The following is a 21,769-nucleotide window of genomic DNA, read 5'->3' as shown; positions in this document are numbered from 1 at the left end:
AGTGTCTTTATGGAAATTCTGGTTGTATTGTCTTGTTTGAGCTATGGTTTCAAAAACTGTACTGGACTCAGATTTTGTTCTGTTTCAGTGTTATTGTATCATTTTTCGACAGTTATCAGAAGAACTTTATGCTTAATAATTTAACTATTAAGTATAGCCCACAACTGTACAATGCACGGCCCGCACTCCTCTCCACCACAAACCTGTGCTTCAGGCTGCTGCTATCGAAAGGGTACATTACTGAATTAAGCTGTCTTTCTCATCGAAACTTGTAATCTTTCACCAACATTTTGCAGCTGTTAACTTGTCAATTGTCTTAGAAATCTAGGTAACATTAGCAAGAAAGGCCCGTCGAAGTGACTATGGTATCTGCGCTGACCAGAATAAGAAAACAAGAGCAATTTGTAATTGTGAATTATGAAAGCGCTTGGCACTTGGGCATTCTACAACTTGGTAACATCTGGACAACCATGCAATGCCGAATGTTGGCTGTGTTGTTACACTTGACAAGAATGCGACTGTTTTATTAGACGAGGTAGAATCGGCAACCTTCGGCAACTTTCGCCGACCTAAACAAAGTTGCTTTGCCCCCTCCCGCTCCCCTCTCCACCTTTCTCACACTTTCACGCATCACAGGGTTCAAGCGGCTCCGAAGAGCCTTCCTGTAGAAGTAAGAGGCTTCACATGTTGCGCCTGGAATTTTGCGTAGGGCGGCACTATGCAACGGCATGACACACAAAAGCGTAGACTGGCAGACTGCGATAAGTAACGTAAGAAACCGGTCGTCAGTACAGGACAGTACAGAGATGGACTTCTTCACTAACATCAACTTTTGGCGCTTTCACTAACATTACTTTTGGCGCTAAGCACGCAAGCGACAACATTCACACATCAACTACAGTATATTTGTAGCAGGCTGGGACACTTGTTATTCCTTGTGTCTGGAAACCAGAATCCTGTCGGAAGTCACATCAAACGTCGAAGCAAGTAGTCCCGCAAAGAAGGAAGTTTGCTAGTGTTGACACAATACCGTGTGTTCTGTTATAATTAGATCGATTAAACTTGCGGCCAATCACTGCTACAGTCACAGCATATGGTCCAGAATCAGTTCGTCGCTTCGAACCAGACATTTCATTCCGAGACTTTAAGGTACGAGGTGCGACAATAAAGTAATGAGCCTGATGTAAAATAAAATGTTGCTTACAATTTTAGTTAAGTTCAGTGTTGTCTTCTTCAAAGTAGTTCCCTTCTGATTGCACACACTTTTTCCAGCGCTTCTGCCACTGATGGTAACATTTCTTGAACTCGTCTTCTGTAATAGCCTCCAAGACCCTCGTCACAGCTTTTTGGACATCTTGTTTGAAAATGGTGTCCCTTGAGCGCCGTTTTGACTCTTGGAAATAGCAAAAAATCGCACAGAGCGATATCTGGTGAATAAAGTGGCTGTGATAGTACTGAAATTTGTTTTGAGGTTAAAAAATGCTGTACTGACAGAGCCGTATGGGATGGCGCATTATCGTGATGCAGAATCCAATTATCAGCAATGTTGGCACGGACACTAAGAACTCATTTAAGAATATTGGTTAACTGTTTGTCCTGGAGGCACCCACTCTTTATGAACAATTCCCTTGGAATCAAAGAAGCACACAAGCATGCATTTCTCTTTTGACTTTGACATGCGGGATTTTTTTGGTCTGGGTGATCCCTTTGAGCACCATTGCGAACTTCGGCGTTTTGTCTCTGGACCGTACTGAAGAAACCAACTTCCATCACCAGTGATAACAGGACTCAACAATTCTGGATTGATTTCCATTTGCTCTAACAGATCGGCTGCCACATTTTTCTGTGTTTCTGGCTGTTGTGGTGTGAGATTTTTGGGGAAAATTTTTTCACAAATCTTTCACATACCAAGATCTTCAGTTGTTATTAGACAATCCATTTCTTGATTGCTGTTCAGTTCTTCTGCTACTATTATCACGGATAATCTTCGATCAGATCGTACGAGTTCACGCACCCTGGCCAAGTTGACATCCGTCCGTCAGGTTGATGGTCATCCACTGCGGGCTTCATCTTCAACATTCGTTCTGCCTTCACTAAACATTTTATGCCAACGAAAGACGAGCTCTTGACGTCACCTCCTCTTCAAAAGCCTTCAGGAGCTTACTGTAAGTTGTCGCCGGGTTTTCACTCAATTTAACGCAAAAAGAAATAGCATACCGTTGCGCAGTATTCTGCGGTTCCATTTCCGTGACGAGACACACAAACATGTGTTAACTTATTACACCACAACTCACGACTGACCAGTTGCCTCGATGCGCCGCTTGGACTAGATGTAGCTTATAAACCAAGTTCAAAGATATGGTGCCTACACAAGCCTGCTGGGTTGCCACATCTTGCAAAGAAAATCAGTCTCATTACTTTATTGCCGCACCTCGTATGTATCACACCTGTAGCAGGATTTCCGATAAATTAGAAAACATTACGCTTGCAGAGACGAATCATTCGATACTGAAGGGAATCATTTGCGTTGTCATTTTACGTGAGAGTCTACTTTCACTTCATTTTAGCTTTCCAAATCGTAAGATTCATGCCACACTTCTGATCACACAGTAGTGGTGGCTGTTGGGCCCGTCTGGTATTAAACAAAGCACAGCGGCGATTTAATTGGCAGCGTTCTATTGGAGACCGTATTCCTTTGGCCCCTCTAATCTTGGACGGATGTAACCAAGTAGCTATCTAAGAACCAACAATTTTAAGAGGAGTTCGAACCTATTGGCAGGTTACACGTTAAAAGATCATTACAACTTTAATAAGTCTTGAGTGACAGAGAAAATACCAAAAATATTTGGATACCTGAATATGAACCATTACAGTTGTAGTCTGACACGCTAGGCCATTTAGCACTTAACACTGATTACTGATAAGCCGTTCTACACGACGGTCGACTTCTCACTTCTTTTGACCATCCATTATAGTTGTTTAAGTTTCGGTTAACAGTAAATATCCACACATGGTTCCCTCAACTTTCTCTTGCTCAACTACAATTTCTGAGGATAAAATGAAGCTCGAGTACAGGTTATTCTACGCGAATGGCTTCACAAAAGAAAAGTTGGTTCATTAACATACATCTCTCTTGGGGTAACGTGGATTAGTAACGTATGGTAGCGAACAGTCTCTACGGCCTCATACTGGTCTCCCGAGAGGTCGAATAAACAGCCGCGCCGTTTCAATGTTTGGCTAGGAAATGGAGTTTGAAGACAGGCACAAACAGCAGCGCGCCGGAAATTGCGCTTCAGGCGAGGCACGGCGAAGCGCCGTGGACCTGCCGCCGCCGCCGCCGCCGCTGCGTCATCGGACTTCATCGCGGCTGTGCCGGCGACGCTGATGAGCTGCCCCAGAGGTCAGCGGAACACGCGACGCCCGGCGCCAACATCGACCGCGGCCGGCGCCGAACTCCCGCTGGCCCGTCCCCGGTCCCAAGCGAGGTACACCAATACCGTCCATGCAGCCAGTGTTCACAGCAACAGTCCAGATACGGTGGCACCACGAGCTACCGGACGACTATAAAACACAACTGGCATCATAAATGAATGAGATTTGGCATTTACAAATTGGTCAGACCTATTTCAAATACACACTACCGAGCGAGGTGGCGCGGTGGTTAGACACTGCACTCGCATTCGAGAGGACGACGGTTCAATCTCGCGTCCGGCCATCCTGATTTAGGTTTCCCGTGATTACCCTAAATCTCTCCAGGCAAATTCCGGGATGGTTCCTTTCAAAGGGCACGGTCGACTTCCTTCCCCGTCCTTACCTAATCCGATGAGACAGATGACCTCGCTGTCTGGCCTCCTTCCCCAAAACAACCCAACCGCAAATACACTCTTTTATTCACGTAAGTCTTCATTGCGTTTACAGACTATTACAGTTCACTGGTTTTGTGTCTAATGAGTCATCACGAGAACTAAAGTTGCGATTTGTCGTTACGGATGTGATACGTCAATACGTCTTCAAGAACATACTATTGTCACTCAAAATCAGATACTTTTAGGTGACCACAATGAATCACGGCTTCACTTGTTACTTCCTTAGCAAGATACCGGTGTTTTAGTTCTGATGATGACTCATTAGAGTGAAAACGGTTAAACTTAATATAAAGAATGTTAAAAAGTATTCTATATTTTGAGAGGTAGTAATATGGTCCAAAACGAGGGAAAATGTCCAGCAAACGTGAGTCTGAAACGCGTAGTTTAAGAGTTTTGAGCACTTTTCCATATTTACTCGTTCACTGCGAGCTCTACATCTACGTCTACATCTACATCCACACTCCGCAAGCCACCTGACAGTGTGTTGCGGAGTGTACCTTGAGTACCTCTGTCGGTTCTCCCTTCTGTTCCAGTCTCGTATTGTTCGTGGAAAGAAAGATTGTCGGTATGTCTCTGCGTGGGCTCTAATCTCTCTGATTTTATCCTCATGGTCATTCGCGAGATATACGTAGGAGGAAGCAATACACTGCTTGACTCCTCGGTGAAGGTATGTTCTCGAAACTTCAACAAAAGCCCGTACCGAGCTACTGAGCGTCTCTCCTGCAAAGTCTTCCACTGGAGTTTATGTATCATCTCCGTAACGCTTTTGCAATTACTAAATGATCCTGTAACGAGCACGCTGTTCTCCGTTGGATCTCCTCTATCTCTTCTATCAACCCTATCTGGTACGGATCCCACACTGGTGAGCAGTATTCAAGCAGTGGGCTAACAAGCGTACTATAACCTACTTCCTTTGTTTTCAGATTGCATTTCCTTAGGATTCTTCCAATGAATCTCAGACTGGCAGCTGCTTTACCGACGATCAACTTTATATGATCTTTCCATTTTAAATCACTTCTAATGCCTACTCCCAGATAATTTATGGAATTAACTGCTTCCAGTTGCTGACCTGCAATATTGTAGCTAAATGGTAAAGGATCTTTCTTTCTACGTATTCGCAGCACATTACACTTCTCCACAGTGAGAATCCGTTACCATTCCCTGCACCATGCGTCAATTCGTTGCAGATCCTCATGCATTTCTGTACAATTTTTCATTGTTAAAATCTCTCGATATACTACGGCATCATCCGCAAAAAACCTCAGCGAACTTCCGATGTTATCCACAAGGTCTTTTATATATATATTGTGAATAGCAACGGTCCTACGACACTCCCCTGCGGCACACCTGACTCACTCTTACTTCGGAAGACTTCTCTCAATTTGCTATCACGAACGTCCTACAGAATGTAGTAAATAAATGAGAACACATTGTTCTGTTACTGTGGAACACAAGAGGTGCTACAAGTTGCCGGCCGAAGTGGCCGTGCGGTTAAAGGCGCTGCAGTCTGGAACCGCAAGACCGCTACGGTCGCAGGTTCGAATCCTGCCTCGGGCATGGTTATTTGTGATGTCCTTAGGTTAGTTAGGTTTAACTAGTTCTAAGTTCTAGGGGACTAATGACCTCAGCAGTTGAGTCCCATAGTGCTCAGAGCCATTTAAACCATTTTGCTACAAGTTTTTCACCATACCGGACTCAAGCTTTACGGTCGGTTCCATTTGGCAGACCACAATACAAGATCATGTCAGACATTGCACGTTTTGTATACCAGACTTCCATTATGCTGGCAAGGGGCAAAATTAAAATGTAAAAGTGTTTCAGAAACTTACCAAACCACAAAATGCTTCTACAAGAACTAATGCACTGAACAGCCAGAACGTTATGGCCACCTACCTAATAACTGGCATCTTCATCTTTGGCGCGAATGACAGTGGCGACGCATCCTGGAATGAAAGCAATCAGACCTTGGTAGATAGCTGTTGGGAATTTCTCACCACATCTACACACACAATTCACCTAATTCCCGTAAATTCCAGGGAGGGAGGCCATGAGCTCTGACGCTACCTTTAATCGCATCCCATATGGGTTCGTTCGGGTTCAGACTTGGCGAGTTGGAACTCGCCATGTGTCCTAGTGACATTGTCCATTATCTTGTTGAAAACTGCCATTGCCATGGGGAAACATGATCGTCATGTAGAGGTGTACGTCGTCTGAGACCAGTGTACGATACTCCTTGGCCACCATGATGCCATGCAAAAGCTCCAATGGAGCCATGAATGCTCACGTGAGTGTCCCCCAGAACATAATCGAGCAGCCGTCAGATTGTCTGAGTCTCACAGTACAAGTGTCAAGGCGTTGTTCCTCCGGAAGACGACGAATTCGCGCCCACCCATGGGCATGATGAAGAAGGTATTAGGATTCATCAGACAATCCAGCGCTCTGTCACTGCACTGTCCAGTGCCGATGGTCACGTGCCCATTACAGTCGTAGCTGGCGACGTCGTCGTGTTAACATTGGTAAATGCACTTGTCGGCGGCTACAGAAGCCCATGGTTACGAGAGTTAGGTGCATTGTGTGTCCAGACACACTTGTGATCTGCGGAACATGAAAGTGTCATGTTAGTTCCGCCACAGTTGACGCCTCAACCCTTTCACTTGTCTGCTCAGCCAACGACGTCCGACATCCGTAATGAGGGCTGGCTGCCCAACCGCACACCGTCTTGACAGGGTTTCATCTTGGTTTCACCACGTACTGAAGCCACTCACCATAGCACGCCTCGAATACCCGACAAGTGGTGTAGTTTTCGAAATGCTCGTGAAGAGCCTTCGGGCCATCAAACTCAGATAGATCACGTGCCTTGAACATCCTACACGCGGGTAGCACTCTCAGTGATAATGAATGCAACGTACGTGTGTCTGTGTAGCAGTCATTCTTCGCCAGATGGCGCTCCTGTCGCCTGGACGGGTTTATATTGATATTAGGTCGGTGGTAATAATATTCTGGCTAATTAGTGTATAAGCGCTGCACTTATCCATACTTGGGAAGATGGTTTATAGTAACAACACTAAGAGACATTTATTGCATATTGTTTCCATTGATACTAACAGAGAAATGTGTCCTCATTTGTTTAGTGCATTCTAAAAATCATTCATAGCAACAAAGAGCTTTCCGAGAAAGAGTTGTGATACACAGTAGCGAAGAAGTAATACTGTTCATAGTTCTAAAAGGGTCCACCTTAGAACCCAAGCTTACTGGTATTTCTTGTCTTGCTTTGGTCCATATTACGGTTTACCAAATTATATTTACCTACGTCCTATATCTGCCAAATTTGATGAAGACATTTACAATTATAAAAGTGAATCATACGTTACGAGATGTCAATAATATTTTTCCTGTAAGGGCCCATGCTTATGTGTGATTCACATTGCTTTCAGATATGATACAGAATTTTCAAATGAGTGCCACAGCAATGTCATCACACAATTTGTAATATTAACTGGTACATCAAGTTAGAAGCGGCAAAGGTAAGACACGAACAAAATTTCTGAAGACGACGTTCTAAATTCCCGTCCGATTATGTAGAAGTAGGTTTTTTATTGTTTCCCTAAATTTATTCAGTCAAAGGCTGGGACCGTTACTTTGAATATCTCCGTCCTAAGACTCAATCTGAAGATTTTGTGGCAGCTGTTCTTCCTCTACACTCTTCCCTGTTGCCTGTTAGTCTCTTCATTTCCCCATATGGAGCTCGAACGACATACCTGATATGCACCAAATTGTAGTCTTGGTCTATTTCATTTTCCCTTGCCTTGAATATTCCTTCCATTCCATTAATTAAAAAAACCATTTAGTCGGTTGTAGTGGACAATTAGTTGACCCTTAGTCCTACGAACTTCCATATTAAAACTCCACTAACCTACTACACTGAAGTGCCAAAGGAACTGATATAGGTAGGCGTATTCAAGTAAAGAGGTATGTAAGCAGGCAGAATACGGCGCAGCGATCGGCAACGCCTACATAAGACAATAAGTGTCAGATGCAGTTGTTAGATCGGTCACTGCTGCTCATATGGTAGGTTATCAAGATTTAAGTGAGTTTGAACTTGGTGTTATAGTCGGCGCACAAACTATGGGACGCAGCATCTCCGAGGTAGCGATGAAGAGGGGATTGTCCTGTACGGCCATTTCAGGAGTGTACCGTGAACATCAGGAATCCGGTAAAACATCAAATCTCCAACATCGCTTCGGCCGGAAAAAGAAAGGGACCAACGATGAGTGAAGAGAGTCTTTCAATGTGACGACAGAAGTGCAGCCCTTCCTCAAATTGCTGCAGATGTCAATGATTGGCCATCTACAATTATCAGCGTGCGAACCATTCAACGAAACATAATCGATATAGGCTTTCGGAGTCGAGGGTGCGCTCGTGTACCCTTGATGACTGCACGACACAAAGACTTACGCCTCTCCTGGTCCCGTCAGCAGCGACGTTGGAATGACTGGAAACATGTTGCCTGGCCGGACGAGTCTCGTTTCAGATTGTATCGAGCGGACGGGCAGTTACGGGTATGGACACAAACGCATGAATCCATGGACCCTGCATGTCAGCAAGGGACTTTTGAAGTTGGCTGAGGCTCTGTAATGGTGCGGGGCGTGTGCAGCTGGAGAGATATGGTATCGCTGATAAGTGTAGAGACGACTCTTACATTTGACACGTAATTTGCGTCCTGTGTGATAACCTATATCCCTTCATGCATTCCCACGGACTTGGACACTTCCAGCAGGACAATCTGCACTCCATACGTCCAGAACTGCTCCAGAGTGGCTCCAAGAGCACTATTCTATCAATACTTGCGCTGGCCACCAAACTTCACAGACATGAACATTATTGAGCAACGTGCTGTTCAGAAGAGATCTCCACCCCCGCGTACTCTTACGGAACTATGGCCAGCATGCCGGATTCATGGTGCCCGTTCCCTCCAGCAGTACTTCTGACATTAGCCGAGTCCATGCCGCGTCGTTTTGAGGCACTTCTGCGTGCTCGCGTGAGCCCTCCACGACATTAGGCAGGTGTACCTGTTTCCTTGACTCTTCAGTGTAGAAGGTCTGTATGTGAAGCCGTCAGCACCGTACTTTATATAAAAACCTAAGAAATTTTCATCATATGTTGTTTAAAATAAGAAATTTAGTAGACGCCAACTTGGTCGGAATTGAGCAAGTAGGTCATCTTTCCGCGCCCTTGTGTAACAAGGAATACCTAGAACACGCGGTTGAAAAAGGTCAATGATGTTTACCGCATTCAACGCGTCGCATGTTGTCTACTTTTCAACCACAGTATTTGCTGCTAATGGTAACAATGGTGGAGCTGCTTGTATCCAACGGTGAGGAGAGCATGATGCTGTAGAGTGTAGCTGCACTCTTTAGCCGACTAGTAACTCACAACAGCGCAAGCGGTGTCGGTACAAAGCAGAGCAATGGCGACGATAAACAAAGCAGACATTGCATTATATCTACAGTAACAGTTGCGGAAGTTAACATATCGTTATACAGGAACATATGGAATGTAGCAGAGTGAGAAAGAAGTGGCAGATGAATTATTAGCGTTTCTGCAAGATAAGTCACAGGAATGTGAGGTGTCGTATACGCTCGACTGTGAGGGACAATTTAAATAAGGAGTAAAATGATGACGATACATCCTTAACAAGTGAAAGTGTAACTGCGGCAAGTGTTGAGGGGTGTAGTTCATCTTCCTTGTCGGACAGGGAGCCACAAACCCCATCTCCAATGAAACGTAGTAAAGGACAATCGTTGTCCAGGGAGCGGGTACCGAACATAATGACGTACGTAGAAGATCATCCGCAGCATAGTAAAAACAATTACTAACTGATTTCGAATAAATCCGCAGCAGTATGACCGCATAATGTATAAGAAAAACTATGGGTATTCAAGGAGGACAAGGCGCACTTGTTACAAATACTGTTGTTAACACATTTCAAGTGTGCTCGATACAATTTACAGGATGTGCATGACAGTTACCTACTACATTATGCAAATGAAATTGCGTGCGACAGGGATTACAGTCACTTGAAGGGAAGCAGTGGATGGTTACAAAACTTCAAATAGTGATACAGAATTGGAAGATAGAACATAACAAAATTTCAGACAAAGCGCCAACTTGACGATATACAGCAAACTACGGAATCGGCCCGAAAATTTGTAGAGGAGATAAACAAACTTATCCCATCGTTCAGTATGGAATCTCTTTTAGAATCCTCCTAAAAATGTAGGAGGTTAAAAAAGTAAGCTACATTACGTCGTTAGAAAGATTTTCAATGTACAGATGTGGGGCTACGTTATGTAGATGTAGAAATGGGATGGCTACGTCCATCACCAATGTCTAAAATACTTTTTATTTTTTATGCTCTGACTGTCATGAATGAAAAATTTCTACCAGAAATCGTTGGCCTGTGTGGTACCAGGTATCATATGACTCCACATCAGGGATAAGCTACAAATATTATCATTGAAAAATTCAAATAACATACCAAGCGGACATAGGGAAAAGGGAAATGACTTGGAACCGTGAACAAGCTAAGAGATTTAGAGTAAGTCACACTACGAAATTTGGGTACTACATTGTGGCAGCATATAAACGTAAGCCTCAGTCCCCGCGCAGACATCTGTTTTTAAGTGTCGCTTATGCCTTGTACGTTGACGTTAGTGCATGAAGCATTCGATACTTTCATTCAAGCCACTGAAAGAATATGTTTGATTGCTTTTCTTAGAAAATAGCTTAATTCTATAGTTTATGAGGTACTGAAACTTGCTTTTTCTTCTGTCAATTATGTTTTTGTGACAATGTGACTTACTCAAATGGTTCAAATGGCTCTGAGCGCTATGGGACTTAACATCTGAGGTCATCAGCCCCTAGACTTGGAACTACTTAACCCTAACTAACCTAAGGACATCACATACATCCATGCCCGAGGCAGAATTCGAACCTGCGACCGTAGCAGCCGCGTGGTTCCGGACTGAAGCGCCTAGAACCACTCGGCCACCGCAGTCGGCTGCGACTTTGTCAAAAACTATAAAATTACAATACATGTTATATATGATATGAACAGTGTTTTACTGAGGTATAAGTAAGGAAATATCGCTTTATTTTATACGAATTAGGCACCTGCTGTTTATACACTGGCTGGGTAATGCACTACCTTACAAAAACAGTGAAGCACCCAGAAGACATGGTCGGTTGTTATGTCACTTCGTGCACGTACACATATACACGTTATAGAGTTTGAAAGGGATCTCAGTGTGTCTCTCCATTTGGCTGACTGGTTTAACAGAACAGTGCAGTATCCACATTTGTCGTTCATCTGTATGTGACACTGACCCGAAACTGGACAACAAGGGACCTGGGGTGCTGGTATACTCGTCGTCAAGGTCCCGATCAGCCACGTCTCAAAACTGCTAGGGAGGATTGCTGTAATGCGCCCTTCATTCGAGAACATTCTGTGTCATCCCACATTATAGTTCGGAGACTACTAGCAGCAGGACCAGAGATTACCGCTTCAGGGATAGGTTACCGTTAATACCACAACACGAACGGCTGCGATTGGAGATGCACCGTGGCCGGGAAACATGGACTGCTGATGAACGGTATCGCGATGAATCGGATCCTGGGACCAGTGTCAGCAAGTACGGCGGTGACCTACTAAGGTGTCCCATTCTTCCAATGATTTGCAAAGCCACAGAAGTGTTATTCCTGGGATCGAGATATCGGGAGCCGTGGGATATAACTTCACATCATGTCTGGTAGCGAATGGGAGCGCTCTGAATGCACCAACACGCTTTACGGATGTAATACATCTTCATGTGTCACTTCTAAGGTGGCAGTACTGAGGTGCCACTTTTCAACAGGGCAGTGCTCTTCAACACATAGGACGCGTCTCTGTGGACTGTCTAAGTCAGGTTGGGGTAGTTTTGTTGCCAGCAAAACCATCATATCTCTACCGACAGAATATGTGTGGGAACGGCTAGGCCGTCTACTCCGTCCCAGTCCGAGTACACAGGATATCAAGGTCAAATTAAAACCGTTGTGTGACAACTTGCATCAGGCACGCATGCTACGGATTTATGAAAATGTTCAAATGTGTGTGAATTCCTAAGGGACCAAACTGCTTACGTCATCGGCCCCTACACTTACTCACTACTTAAACTAACTTACACTAACTTATGCTGAGAACAACACACACACTCAAACCGTGCGGACACTCCGCGCGGTCGGATTTATGACACCCTTCCCAATCGAACCAGTGCATGAATACAGGCCAGAGGTGCTGCAATGACAAATAGATTGGTTGGTTGGTTGATTTTCTAGATGGGACCAAACAAGGAGGTCATCGGTCCCATCGGATTAGGGAAGAATGGGGAAGAAAGTCAGCATGCCCTTCAAGAGGAACCATCCCACTATTTGCCTGTAGCAATTTAGAGAAATGACGGAAAACCTAAATCAAAATGGGCGGACGCGTGTTTGAACCGTCGTTCTCCAGAATGCGAGTCCAAGATTCTAACCAGTGTGCCACCTCGCTCGGTGGTTTGAAACTGGCAAGTTCTTCGTAAATATAACTGATTTCGTAGTTTCTGAATGACTGAACCATTTTAGAAAAGCACCGTACGCTGTCTAGTTCCATAATGCAAGATACGCATTATTGCACCTTGATTGTATGTGATATGACTGGCCACAGGCCAAAGTAGCCAGTAATGTCACAAAAACGCATGATGCGATGAAGGTCAGCTTGCATTATAGAACTTGACAGCCAAAGGTACTTTTTTCCTCTTTTTTAAGTAACTTCGTTGTTATTACTGAAACAACATAACCGTGAAGTTTCACCGTGTTTCCTCCTCCCTTTCTGGATTCTTGCTACGTATTGTACTTCCTTTCTCTCTTTTAAATGAACACAATATATATTTTCTTTCAATAAATGTCTCGCGACTAATAACATTTTTTCATCGCATTACAATTCCAGCAGCTCTAATACCATCTCTTCATCATTTTGATGTCACCGTGAAGGCACGTATGTTCCTCACATACACAACTTTTCATGGTAAATCAAACGTGGGACCATTCAAAAAGCGAATCTTCAGATTCATCAAACGGTGTAACTTCTTAAACTTTTCCAGTATGTTAGCTAAAACGTAAATATTATGTGGGTGGTTTCTGTTACCCAATATCTTTGTAGTTACCTACTTCAGTCTTACTGTAGCATCCCTCTCATTCGCAGTCATTTTCCGTTCAAGGTTTGAATCGAATATCAAATGTCTTGTGCAGCACACTCTTTTTATTTACACTTCACTTCAAGCCTGTATCAGAATCCCGCTCCCTCTGGATAAGACTATCATGGACTCATTAAGCTAAATATAACGTTTGAAAGTGGTAATAGAAAGGATTTCGGATCATTTTTATTCTTTCTTGAGCAACGAGAACCGGCCGAAGTGGCCGTGCGGTTCTAGGCGCTGCAGTCTGGAACCGCGAGACCACTACGGTCGCAGGTTCGAATCCTGCCTCGGGCATGGATGTGTGTGATGTCCTTAGGTTAGTTAGGTTTAACTAGTTGTCAGTTCTAGGGGATTAATGACCTCAGACATTGAGTCCCATAGAGCTCAGAACCATTTGAACCATTTGAGCAACGAGATGAAGAACCTTTTATGGAAGTGAAATGTGGACGATAAATAGAGACGAGCACATTTTTAAAAGTGCTGCCTTAAGAGAATTTTGAATGTTAGATGAGAAGATCGAGTAACTAATGAAAATATATTGAATGAGATTCGGGGAAGGTAAATGTATTACACATCTTGACTAAAGGAACAGACAGGTTCATAAAACACATCCAGAGGCGTCAAATACGTAACGTGGGGATGTGTGGGATCTGGAAATTGTAGGAGAAGACCAAGGGTTCACATTAGTAAGCACGTTAAAACGTATATTGGTTGCAGCAGTTGTGCAGACATGTAGAGGCTTTCACAGGGTAGTTCAGATTGGAGAACTACGTGAGACTAGTCTTACCACGAAATACCACAACAAGAACAACAATTGTAAAAACAATTTACCGTTTTTAGTTCTTGGTTTGTGTTATTAATAATATCAGAATTTTAGCAGTGTCGGTGCTTCTCGGTCGAGGTACTTTTCGTACTGATTTTGAACGTCAGAGGCACGCAGATACCCAGCTTAGCCGTCACTTCATCCGAACAACCATTTGTGACAACACGCAAACCAAAACCCGTAATGGGAGCAGTCTTGAGCCAAGAGACAAGTATCGGGATAGTTCTACTGGAGGGTGTGCTACGAGCAGGTGCGGTATACTCCCTTCCTCATCGTGATGCAGCTCGCCTCCAATGATACAGGGCGAGATGCAGCGGGAAAGAGAAATGGATCAAATATGTGTTGAGTGGTATATGCAAGTTCTGCCTGGGCGTTAGCGATAGTCGGTTTGAAACTGGGACGATGGTGTATTTACTGCTAGCACGAGAGAAAATGTAATCTGAGTCAAGGAGTTTTCAATTACATCACTACAAGCTCTCGTGACTTCAATCGTTTCAATTAGGTAAATTGTTTATTTACGGTACTGCACCGAAGCAGTCCTACTTCATTTCTCTTTATGTATCCGAAAGGTCACACTGCTCTATCGTCGCTGAACCTAAGCTCTAACCGTAGCAGCGACTGCAGAATGGGAGTGCCGGTACTTGTGTGTGTGTGTGTGTGTGTGTGTGTGTGTGTGTGTGTGTGTGTGGTTGGGGGGGGGGGTGGTCCGTGTGTGAGCAACTGCGTTAATTGCAGCTTTCATTACGACGAGATTCCGATTCGTTGCTAATTCCAGCGTTGCGTGTAATGCAGGGTTGTGATTACAGTAACCGCTTTGAATTTGTTCATTTATGTTTGTTGTTGCTGCATGTTATAGGCAAAGTAATTTTGTTGTACTTTATTCATATTTTGGATAAGAGTTTTTCTGTAACTTTCTGTTCGTAAATTGGCAAATCGCTTGTAATTTTGATTGAAACCCATAGGACGTTATTCCTGCTGATGAGAATAGGGTATGCACAGGTGCAAGGTTATTGTAGAAGTTTTCCTAGTTTTTTCTGTGCAACTTGATGAAGACGGTAGTTCATAATAGACATAATATCATTACTGAAAGGTATGTAGAGGTCATGATAGCAAACAGATTATAACATAGAATTACAGGAGAGGGTCACCGCATTACTCATGGAGACCACTGAGACAGGGCGGCGCTAACGCCCAAAACAATGCATAAAATTTGGAATTTTCTTACGAATATTTCAATTTCAAAACAACGAGAAACTTGTGGTCACAGAACTATCAACGATTTTTCGAAAAATCCTGAACTGTAAATTGAAATGAAATTTCATGCAAGTATTCTAACACATTAAATTAAGTGACTGTTGCGGTAATCAAGGATATTAAGGAGATAATAGTGTTATCAACTGAGAAATTGGTATATACATCGTGTCACAGTAAATATAAATGTTTATAGATTTTAAGAGATGGAAATATTTACATTTAGTACCCTATCAACAATACAAATATAAACCTCGGGGACGATTTGACTGGATAGACATAATTCAGTAATAGGACAAGTGACGGCGAATAGAAACTTAGTTTTGCATTATGCCACGAGAGATAAATTAAAGGCTGATGTAACGTGTCTATCACCCCGCATTGTTTGTGGCAGCTTGTGGGCAGGTATGCTTCGTTTATCATGAGAATATGTCTGATGTAAACAAACACAAACGTGATGACTGGTCAGTAGCCGTAGCTCTCGTTGTTCAGCTCTTGGAAGTACGTCCGATTTATGTGTTAGATCTCGTTTTATTATGTCGCTGTATATGAAACTTGAAGACGTTCTGATGTATTAACAGTCATCAACGTTTTCCTTAATTGGACTTTGCCTACGTAATTTTTATTTCAAGAATCGCGTTCAGTCACAGTGTCTGTAAACACTACTTCTGCTCTGATTGTATCACTGTTAATACGTAGTGTGAAAACAGATGACACTGTTTCATGCTTCGTAGTGAAACAAGCGATAGGAACACTATTAATGGCGGGAGAAATGTTCTCATTGTTTTTCGCAAGATGACAGAGAAAAATCCGCTTCGACATTTTTTAGAGAATCACTATGCAAGTAAATTAATTAAATGTCGTATTACAATTATAAGAGTGACGTAATTGAGTAACGTCGTAAGAAGTTAATGGGGTATACTAAGGGGCGGCGGTTCGAATCTCGGTGTGATCTGGATTTTTTTGTCCAGTTGGAATACCTAAATAATATAAAAATCAAATTCATCAAAAATATGAAAATTAATTCACACCTAACCACCATTTTTCAAGAAAAATGAGGGTCTTCTAGTTTCTAATTACATATCACACGCAAAATTCTGGTTTTCATTGCAAATATAAATTCTTAGTTATCAGTATTTTATAAAAGGTTTTAAAGATTTTTGAAGTTAAGAAAAAATTATACAGTTAAATTTTTTGGAGAAAAATGAAAAATCAAATACGCTTTATTGGATTAGTTCATTGTTTTGTAGGACAGATGTGATCTCATACGACGCAGAGTGATAAGCGTCGTAGAAACATGGAAAATAACCATTTTCACGGCGTCGACCACACTGCACAAATGCCTCATTTTTGCAGTTACCACCGTACCGATGCAATCTGAACCCAATAGAATTTATCTGAAACCAAGTTAACGGATTTGTCACGAGATATAAAAAGACATTTAAGTTTCCAAACGTACTGGAACTAACGAACGAAGCTTTGTGACACGTCACCACCGAACGATGGCTAATTGCTGAACAGCCAGCCGTAAAAGAGGAGAAGGAAATGATGACTTTTGGTGGCTTGGGATTATGTTGCTGATAGCCTCGTTATCAACTTAGCAGTACTGAAATGTAGTCCGATATGGAACCAGTTCAGGGATTACCTGAAGACTGACTGTAGTACCTTCAGTGGCTTCAAATTTAACTACATGTGAAACCAGCAGTACCCTTTACGCCACACATATATGATGCAAAAAATTACCCCTGTTAAAGTCAGGAATTTTCGTCACTGTTCTTTTTCGTTACAGTACTATGGTAGCTAAGATGGATTGCATGTTATGTTTCCGACCTATCGCCTAAGTTTTGCAATATATTATTCACTTCTGTTTAAAAATTAAATAACATTCGTAGCTATATTACTCTCTGCTTGTCTCTTTTTACGTCCTTACTGCAATTGTTCGCATCAGTGCAGGTTAGTTGGATCACATACCTGGTCAGTGCTGTCCAAGCTAAATGCGCCGTTAAAGCTGTTGCCCCGTATCATCGCTGAGTCGACGCACAGGATAAAACACATCCTCGTTATCGTAGTTAACTATACTCAGTACAGCTTGGCTTCCACTCCACGTGAAACGAAATACAATGAAGTTCCAGCGAACACGGAAGAATGGTTTACTCTTAGGATGAACGGGGTATAGAGGCATTCATCTTCTACGTTGTGCCGGTTTGCAGTGATCACCTGGATAGTTTGGTTGGCTCTGAGCACTATGGGACTCAACTGCTGTGGTCATAAGTCCCCTAGAACTTAGAACTACTTAAACCTAACTAACCTAAGGACAGCACACAACACCCAGCCATCACGAGGCAGAGAAAATCCCTGACCCCGCCGGGAATCGAACCCGGGAACCCGGGCGTGGGAAGCGAGAACGTTACCGCACGACCACGAGATGCGGGCCCTGGATAGTTTAACTTACTCTTTCTTCCCTGCTGGCTTAATACGTTAGGTAGAGCATGGCTGGTTTCCCGCTCTCGGTGACTGATGTCAGTGGTGATAAGCATAATGTTTAGAGGCTGAGGTCAAACAACGTAATCCAGTCTTATGATTAGGGATTTGTCAATTCGACAACAAGGTAAATCCATTCAACAAGGAGTGAGAAGTGAGTTTATCACAAAGATATCTGTTTGAAAACAGAGATGTGGCTCAACGACTGAGTCAATAATAGGATGGCATGCCTCCAGAATCAAACTCACGGTCTCTTCGGATTACTCTGACTTTGCATCGCGATCCCACTGACTGCTTCACTTCTCAGTTTATGATTACGTAGTGTCTGATCTTTCCATCTGAATGACTGCTGACTATATAGCTGTCTATTCGTGATCCAATTTCTAACTGTCTACTCACATTGCTCACTGCCTGACTGATTGACTGACTGCTACTGTCTGACTGTCTGACTGTCCGTTGACGGACAGACCGTCCCCCAGCTGCTCCAACTTGACAGTTTTTCTCCATCGTCTCCTCCACTTTGAAGTTTCCGCTGTATCATCTAATTCATTGGTTGGTTCAGTCTGCAGTTACAATTAATGATAGATCGATACTTTTTAACATGCCTCCCAGTCTTCCAAGCCCGTGGCGGCTGACACACAACTCAGAAATTTTCACTTTGGCCTCACGCTGATCCTCCTTGTGCCAGTTCCTAGTCCTGACTGCAATATCCCGAGTTTTACATCGCTAGGTCTGATTCATGCGCTTCTCTGTGTTCCCAAATTGTCAAGAAAGCAGCCACCCAACAAAACTACATTTTTTTTTGTAATGGGAATGCCTGTGCTTCACTCAAATACCCAGGTGCTCGTCAGCGGGCATCCCTCGCAGGGTAAACCTTTCCGAGTGAGGTAAATACTTCAGAGAGTCCATCCTTGTCTGGTGTCTGGGAGATTTCCTGTACCGATTGTGGCTATAGTGTCCCTCTCACGCTCAGAGCCTAGTGGTAAAGTAATACATTTGAACAGTATCTGAATTGACGCAGATTAGTGCGGGCGAAACACGGTTGACAGATGAAATGTATAAATAGTTAGGACCTAGGAATGCTAAATGAGCATTATACAGAGTCATTACAGAAATGGTACTAGTGTCGGTAGATAACAAAATTCCTAAGTGGTAAGAAGGCACCTGTTACACAACAGTGGTGGATAGGGAGGGGTGGACGAGGGTAAGAATTAAATAGTTTAAAATATGCTGAGAGACGTCAGCCAATTCCTTTCATATTCGCTTTAGATGATACCAACTCGTCACTAAGGCAACAGGAGTGAAAATTACACTCAAAACTTAGTTCTTCAGATTTAGTGTACCTACACCCCTCTCCCTTTTTGTCACACTAGTGCAATTTATCCTCCAAAGAGAGGCACCGCATGGGCAACATTTTTATATATCTAGCCTGAGAATGAGTTCTCAACTCGCATCTAGTTGTGGGTTATTGTCAGAGACGAGCTTTCGGCTACACAAGGGGCAGCGTGGGCGTTCTCTGGACGGATACGTGAAGAGAAAGTCGCTCGCTTTGCCACCCACACACAAGCTCTGCAAAGGGACCGCGCGCGACCGCACACACCTGCAGAGCCGGCGTTACAGGGCCCCTTTGCCGCAATATGCATATTGGTTACGCTCCCGTAAACCGTGGGGTGGGGAGGCTCAGGAACAAACTTTAATATGCACTATCTAGCGTCACCTGGTCGCCAGCCGGACCAGGGCACGTCGTTATCCACTTGTGTCTACAAAAGAACTTGTTAGAGATAAATACGGGAATTGTTTTCGGAGCGGTTTGCCTGTAAGGGTTGCGCTGCGGCCTTCAATGTGTGGGCGTTACCTCAGGCGCCGCGAACGCCGATGCACAAGGCCATGTAGTCCGTTTCGTCTAGCCGACAGAAAAAGAAGAAGGAATGTTAAGATTTTCTGAATACCAGGCTGCCGCATGCCCAGACGCCATGTCGGCTGTTAAAACAGCTCTCTCTGCCTCTTCCTCTCTTTGTTTGCTCCATAAAATTTTCCTCTGAGATGTTTTCTCCAATTCTAGTTAAGAGGGGTTAACAGGGCCCGATCTTTCCTCGTCACTGTCTGCAGCTCCGATTTGCTAAAGCATAGTTTTAGGGGAGTTTCCCTGGCGGACATACTGAAAAGAATACAGGAAAAAATTTACGTGCATTCGGTTTTGAGTCTTCGATAAGAACAGTCTGACCTTGTCACCGACAAAGCGCTCTGATTGTGTGATTACGATGGATGCAAATGATATCTGACGGGCGTCAGATTTGGACGGTACAGGACTTCTCCTCCCCAGCGGGATTCTGAGAAGGGCAGATCGCTGCTTCAAGCCCCAGAAGGCATCTTTTCTATGATGAATCCTGCTTCCGCAAATTACTGATAGCTTCACTAGATTCAGAAAATGGGAAATGAATGCGAGTTCTTTGAGGGATTTTATGGGGACACCTTTCTATCTCAGCAATAATATCTCTCTTATACCTTAACTTCCACTTGCATTCATCCTACTGGGTCATCGCCCACACATTTCTTGACAAAACTGATCATATAGTACCCTATCAGAACCTTTATCTTCTTGCATGTTTAAGCAATATCATTGTACAACGTCACCGGTACAATTACTTCTGTCTCAGCGCCGAAGGCTGCCTCACGCAAGGTAGTTTGGAATGATCGTTTCTTTTGGCTGTTCACTCAGTATCATGCGACCCACTACACATTTGCTTGTTTGTCAATGGTTTATTATTTTTGGTTTGTTTCACATGTAAATTCCTTTTGTATTTAGGCTAATATACTTTGGTGTGATCCTTAGGGTAAACAAAATTGAATAAATTGGACTTATTGTGTCTTTAACGTTCCCTGTCTCTTTCCCTTACTTAAATGGTAGTGCAAGACCACCATCAATAGCCTCATTTACGACCGCTACCTTCCGCGTTATTCCTTGCCTAACTTTTATTTGCATTTCTAACCGAGTACGTGGGGAGCGTACCAATAGTGTCCAGTCGGCATCGGGTACCAAACAGACTACTGTAAGTTAAGGCTAATGAAACACTCGTATTAATACGTGGTGTAACCACCACTGACGGCAATTCAGCCGCTGGCTCTGGCATCTAGTCGCTCTACACAGTGCCAACACTGTCCTGGATACGTTGTTTCATGCCTTCTCGAGCTGTTCACGTAGCTCTGATAGAGCTGTTGATTGGCGTGTCGCACGAGTCGCTTTTCATGTCATCATAACCCAAATGTGCTTGATTGGAGCCAAGTTTGGAAAGTTGTACGTATTGCACAGTACATTGAATTTCACGGGAAGTGAGTGGGCGAGCATTATCCTGTTGGAACAACACATCACCCTCCTCTTGCACGAACGGTAAAGGAACGTGTCTAACAACATTCTGCACGTGCTCAGAGCTAGTTAGCGTCCGCTCCCGAAACAACATAGTGCTGGGGATGAGGACGTGTGTACTGGACAAATGCACTTTCCGAGACAGCGTTCAACAATTCTACGTCATAAGTGGAAACGACAATCACTTGCGTGCAGACAGAATCTGCTTTCTTTGCTGAAGACTATGGCCCACCATTTCATTTTCCAAGTTAAACTCTGATGGTATCGGTCCAGTCGTGCACCTCGATGCTCAGTGCTGTGGCGTGAATGGAATACGGGTTAGAGCAGTGCGTGTCTGTAAGCCCCCTGCTAATAATCGGTTCGCAACAGTTCGTCTTGACAAGTCTGGGCTCACAAGCCCTCTTATCTGTCTGTGATAGCTGTACGGTCTGCCACAGCTTATCTCACGAAACAACGATCCTGGCGAACTTCTGTGCCGAGTGGACGTCCAGAACCTCGGCTACGGGTGTGAGAATGTTCACCGTGACCACTGACATCTACACAGTTGCACGTCCAAGCACTGTAGCAATTAAGCGAAAGCCGGCCGCGGTGGTCTCGCGGTTGTAGGCGCGCAGTCCGGAACCGTGGGACTGCTACGGTCGCAGGTTCGAATCCTGCCTCGGGCATGGATGTGTGTGATGCCCTTAGGTTAGTTAGGTTTAAGTAGTTCTAA

At 43.8% G+C, this 21,769-nt stretch overlaps 1 protein-coding gene across 1 annotated transcript in view; it reads left to right on the top strand.

Annotated features, from left to right (window-relative positions):
• Positions 1 to 21,769, top strand: part of LOC126252315 (alanine and glycine-rich protein-like) — an 81,409-nt gene that overhangs the window by 28,320 nt on the left and 31,320 nt on the right. The window contains exon 2 of the mRNA XM_049953200.1: positions 3,297 to 3,485. Within this exon, the coding sequence (XP_049809157.1) occupies positions 3,297 to 3,485 (189 nt within the window). The remainder of the gene's footprint in view (positions 1 to 3,296; positions 3,486 to 21,769) is intronic.

This window comes from Schistocerca nitens, chromosome 4, assembly GCF_023898315.1.
Source record: "Schistocerca nitens isolate TAMUIC-IGC-003100 chromosome 4, iqSchNite1.1, whole genome shotgun sequence".
NCBI lineage: Eukaryota > Metazoa > Arthropoda > Insecta > Orthoptera > Acrididae > Schistocerca > Schistocerca nitens.
The sequence above is the reverse complement of the archived record's forward strand: the minus strand, read 5'-3'. Positions and strand labels throughout refer to the sequence as shown.